This window comes from Triticum dicoccoides, chromosome 6A, assembly GCF_002162155.2.
Source record: "Triticum dicoccoides isolate Atlit2015 ecotype Zavitan chromosome 6A, WEW_v2.0, whole genome shotgun sequence".
NCBI classification, from domain to species: domain Eukaryota; kingdom Viridiplantae; phylum Streptophyta; class Magnoliopsida; order Poales; family Poaceae; genus Triticum; species Triticum dicoccoides.
The window spans coordinates 535,821,212-535,826,326 of NC_041390.1; the positions used below are offsets into that span (position 1 = coordinate 535,821,212).

At 55.5% G+C, this 5,115-nt stretch overlaps 1 protein-coding gene across 1 annotated transcript; it reads right to left on the bottom strand.

The window, feature by feature from the left end:
• Positions 1–890: 890 nt before the first annotated feature.
• Positions 891–4,308, bottom strand: LOC119319575 (aldehyde dehydrogenase family 2 member B7, mitochondrial-like). Its single transcript, XM_037594032.1, has 9 exons — positions 4,004–4,308; positions 3,025–3,171; positions 2,781–2,923; positions 2,230–2,703; positions 1,974–2,147; positions 1,745–1,882; positions 1,520–1,657; positions 1,372–1,433; positions 891–1,286 (listed from the first exon to the last, which is right to left on the bottom strand). The coding sequence occupies exons 1-9, from the start codon at positions 4,086–4,088 to the stop codon at positions 1,013–1,015; spliced, it is 1,635 nt and encodes a 544-aa protein (XP_037449929.1). The 5' UTR covers positions 4,089–4,308; the 3' UTR covers positions 891–1,012.
• Between the last annotated feature and the right edge of the window lie 807 nt (positions 4,309–5,115).

Sequence of the window (5,115 nt, forward strand, 5' to 3'; positions counted from 1 at the left end):
GTGGGCGTCAACTGTCGTGGTTCTAAGTCTGACAGTAATGTAGGGGGCTAGGTATGTAGAGGCAAGGTCTTAGCTATGGAGTAGTTGTAAGCACACGAGGTTTACGAGTTCAGACCCTTCTCGGAGGAAGTAATAGCCCTACGTCTCGGAGCCCGGAGGCGGTCGACTGGATTATGCGTGTATGAATTACAGGGGTGCGAACCCTTTACACTGAGGAGGGGGGTGGCTTATATAAAGTTCGTCGGACCCCTCCGGCCCTCAGTTGTGCAGGGCTTTAAATACATTAAGGTCGGGCGTTACTGGTAACGCCCCTAATAAAGTGCTATGATGACCATAAAAGCTACTTAATAACCGATCGTTAGCGTGCGGAGTGCCTTTAGGTCTCCTGGCCGTCGAGTGGTTTGGTCTTGATCGAGTGATTGCTTCTTGGTCGAGTGTCTTCGAGTCTGTCAAGTGGAACACCTCCAAATCGATTGAAAGGTGATTTCTTCTAGAGATGTTCTTGGGTAGGGCAGTTGGGACAGGTCCATGACCCTACCCTAGGTACATAGCTTCATCAGCGCCACCATGCGCTGTCGTAGAACTGGCATGTGCTTCCTAGTTCTTCGGGGTAGTCAACTGACAAAGCTCGTCACTTACTCCCATGTATAGCAAATTTGTTTTTGAAAGATCATTTAGGCGAGCTTCATCGATTTAGTAGAAAGCAAGCGGGAAACAATGGGGATCAAGTGATCATGGGCACAAGGAAGGTATAGCAAATTTAGGCCGGCTTCACTGTAAAGCAAATTTGAACTAGCTAGACGGCAAGTATATCAATGCCATCCAAGATAAGATCTGCACGGGCCGCCGATCAGGTCAAAAGCGGGCAGCGCCAAAACAAATTTGAACTAAGCCAGAAGCTGACGACACCGTTTATTCAAAGGCAGGGTTAAGTTAAGAGTTCGCCGGCCTTGTTGCCGGTGTCCTTCCCGCCTCCTATGGTATTGCCGGAGGACGACGGTACGTTTCGCCGCTACAACCAAGCCGGGTCCCTGAGGGGCGCGACGACGGCCTTGGTCTGGAGGTAGTTGCCGAGGCTGTAGGCGCCCTTCTCCCGCCCCACGCCGCTCATCTTGTACCCGCCGAAGGGGATGGCCGCGTCGAACACGTTGTAGCAGTTGACCCACACCGTCCCCGCCCTCAGCGCCCGCGCTACCGCGTTCGCCGTGTCCAGGCTCCTCGTGAACACCCCCGCCGCCAGCCCGTAGTGCGTCGCGTTCGCCCTCCTCACCACCTCCCCCACCTCCCTGCACACCAGAACCCCACCTTGCACCGTCAGTCAATGGTGGTCACAATGTTTGGTACTTCTACTTAGCAGCTAGCTGGCGGTACCTGAACTTGAGGATGGACTGGATGGGCCCGAATATCTCCTCCTGAGCGATCTTCATCTCGTCCTGTGACAACGAAACGGACGCAGAATTGATCAGCACCGAAAGTATGTGTGTGGTGAGAAGCGGCACATCTGAAAAACGTTTGTTACCTCGACGTCTGCAAAGACCGTCGGCTGGATGTAGAAGCCCCTGCTGCCTACCCTGTCGCCGCCGGTGACGAGGGTGGCGCCGCTGTCGACGCCCGACTTGACGTAGCCCAGAATCTTCTTGAACTGCTGGCCATCGATCTGATCCGCCAAAAGAGACGATTTCATCAGGATCGACACGGCTGAGATGCGTGTATCCCTGAACGTATGGGTGTGCACGTCACGTACCTGAGGTCCCTGCTCGACACCTTTCTTGAAGGGGTCGCCGACCACGCGCCTCTGAGCGCGAGCCTTGGACTTCTCCACGAACTCGTCGTACACGCTCTCGTGCACGAACGTCCGAGACCCAGCGCAGCAGCATTGCCCCTGTCACGAGTGCAGACCACGGATTAGGACAGACATTTCAGACTCCTGATGTATGTTCCTATTCTTACAGTAGTTCAGATGGACAGAAGACCTGGTTAAAGAAGAGCGCGCGGTGCGCGAGCTCGACGGCCTGGTCGACATCGGCGTCGTCCATGACGATGAACGGAGACTTGCCGCCGAGCTCCAGCGTCACCGGCTTCAGGTTGCTACTCGCCGCCAGCTCCAGAATAATCTTGCCCGTGCCAGTCGATCCGGTGAACGCCAGCTATGAGCAAAATGTACATTAATGTCAGCTCTTTAATCAATCACGAAGAGGGTCGTCGAGGAAGCGCAGGATTCATGATCACCTTGTCGACGCCCATGTGGCTACACAGCGCGGCGCCGGCCGTGGGGCCGAAGCCGGGGACGACGTTGAGGACGCCGTCCGGGAGGCCGGCCTCGTGGAGGAGGCTGGCGACGTAGAGCGCGGAGAGCGGCGTCTGCTCGGCGGTCTTGAGCACGACGGCGTTGCCGCAGGCGAGCGCCGGGCCGACCTTCCAGGCGAACATGAGCAGCGGGAAGTTCCAGGGGATGATCTGGCCGGCGACGCCGATGGGCTCGCGCAGCACCTGGACGTGGTGCGGGCCGTCGGCCGGCACCACCATGCCGTGGATCTTGTCCGCCCACCCGGCGTAGTACCGCATGCAGCGCGCCGCCATGGGCACCTCCCCGCCGGCGGACTGCTCCAGCGGCTTTCCGCCGTCCCACGACTCCAGCGCCGCGATCTCGTCGTTGTGCCGCTCCATCAGGTCCGCGAACCGCAGCAGCACCCGGCACCGGTCCTGCACATGCACGCACGTACCATTCCAAGACATGAGCTATCTACGTCTGTACGTGAACGACGAATTGTGGTACGTACGTAGGCGGTCATCCTCGGCCAGGGGCCCTCGTCGAAGGCCCTGCGGGCGGCGGCGACGGCGTGGTCGATGTCCTCGGTGTCGCCCTCGGCCACGCGCGCGATGACCTCGCCGGTGCGGGGGTCCACCGTCGGGAACGTCCTTCCTGGAGAAAAACGGTGCACATTTTGGTGCGCTACGGGGAGGCAGCATATCTTCGTGGTGACCCGGTGCAGTTCATGCGATTCGAGTCATGCATGTACGTACCAGATGCTGCATCGACGAAGTTGCCGTTGATGAGGAGCTGCGTGTACTTGACCTCCACGGGTGGTTTGATCGGCTGCTCGTCGTCGGCGGCGGCCGGTGCGGTGCTGAACCTGTAAACGGCCCCGGGCAACAAGCGCCGTGCATTGTCTGTAGGCACACAAGTATTCAGATCAGAAAATTACTCCATGAAGTTACTCGAGTATTCACATCCGAAAATTAACAAGTGTGCTAGTGAATCTTTTTTTACTCCGTACTGTATAGAGATTGTTCAGGTCTTCTAGAACGTTAACATACGCATCGGTGAATCATTTCTTTTTAACTGTCACATGAGTGCACTTGAACATAAGCAACACCGTGCATGTGCATGCATCATCGAGCAACTTGCTTGTCTGTTGACGCACGGTGGGGGTGTGATCTTTCTCCCATCACAGGCATGGCACCGGAGTTGGAAACAAACAGAACGGGGGAAATGTACTGCGCGCGGCCCAACTACTTTTGGCTCGTCCTAGTTTTTCGATAAGGATTGGACAGAGAGGGACCTCATCTCCAGCCCCACTTTGGGAGGAAAGCTCCAGCTAGCCTTTGGTACAAGTAACAAAACAAAGCGAAACAGAAACATGGGTCATGGTGTGGGGAAGAGAAATAGAGAACGCCAAGGAACTTCGTGAGCCAAAATGTGCAGAGATGGTCATGTGCAATCGATTCCCGCGATCATCTTGGCTCAAAGATGAACCAATCATTCCCGCAAATGACCGATGTGGCACCAACCAAAAGACAAAAAGATAATCCTAACGCGTCCGAGAATGCACTTCTCTTGACGATTAGAGAACGGTACCAGCCACGTTATGGTTCAAGCATGTCTGGTTGATTCAGTATCGTATCATGGAAAGTGAAGATGAAGCACCAACGGAGAAACAGAAATCAAGACCTAAAGCGAGGCGGTGAAGAAATCCAAGATCCAACCAGAGAACGTGGTCACCTGCTCCGAGAAGAGAGTCGGCGGGAGGCTTCGCGAGGAGGCCGCGGCGCGAGAGGAAGGAGGAAGCGGCCCTCCTTGCGGCCATGGCTAACCCTGTCACAGCAAGTGGTCTACTGCACGGGAAGTGAGGAGCAATGGAGGAGGAGTATATATTCTCCTTGCACTCTTGAGGCTAGTGGCAGTGGCCAGTATGGGAGGGTATAATGGAGATCTCCTTGCACGGTTGCACTTCTTGTGGGCATGTTCAAGAAGCAAGTGCACAAGTGCTCTTGCGCTTGGACTGCGGGTTCGGTGTGACTACTGCTGCCGTTGCTGGCGCAATAGACAAGGGAGGAGGTGAGAGCAAAAAACGCAACACCAACAGTATATGTTGTTTTTTGGGTGAAATCCAACCGAGCAATGCTACACGCACGGGCTATTTTTTTACTTAACTTTACGGGGGTGCTTAGCTGGGACAGGTTGATTGGAAGAAAAAGGGATGCGGGGCCCACACCCCCTAAAAATCAGGGGCGGTAGAGATTAGTTAACGAAGAAGGTCAGTAAAACGTCTGTATTAGTCTGTTGGTCTAGAATTTTTGAATCCAGCCTTAGAGCAACTCTAACATCTAGCAAAAATGTAGAGCTCGCCCCATGCCCAACCGCCAACACGGGATAGAAGTTTCAGTTCTTCCTCCGCACGACACGCCCTGGTTTTGAAACCGCGTGGCGTCCCATGCACCACCGGCAGCGGGCACCACACCATTAATGTCATGCCCGCGCCCTCAGATTCTCGACGTGGCCTGACAGATGGCCACCATGCCACATCATCTGTTGCATTGCATCTTAGCAGACCCAGAGGAGCAGCGTGAGCACGCGAGAGGCATGCGCGTAGGAACACAGGGAGACGGTCACTCATCGTCGCCTGTGATGACGACGAGGCAGGAGGGCCCGGCCACCAATTCCCGATGAGGCCTTGAGACGACCTCTCGATGGTGGTTGGGCGGCGAGGGAACCATCCAAGCATGTCGACGGTGGGGGATCCATCCAAACATGCATGTGATGAGCTGTAGAAAGATTACTGCGCCCAATGATTGTCTAGATGAGGGCCACGACTGTGGATGGTTCCAATTGAT

Coding starts and splice junctions, on each gene's coding strand:
- LOC119319575 (XM_037594032.1), bottom strand. CDS start 4,088: ATGGCCGCAAGGAGGGCCGCTTCCTCCTTCCTCTCGCGCCGCGGCCTC. Junction 2,148..2,229: donor GCCACATGGGCGTCGACAAG/GTGATCATGAAT, acceptor TTTTGCTCATAG/CTGGCGTTCACCGGATCGAC. Junction 1,434..1,519: donor CGGTCTTTGCAGACGTCGAG/GTAACAAACGTT, acceptor TCGTTGTCACAG/GACGAGATGAAGATCGCTCA.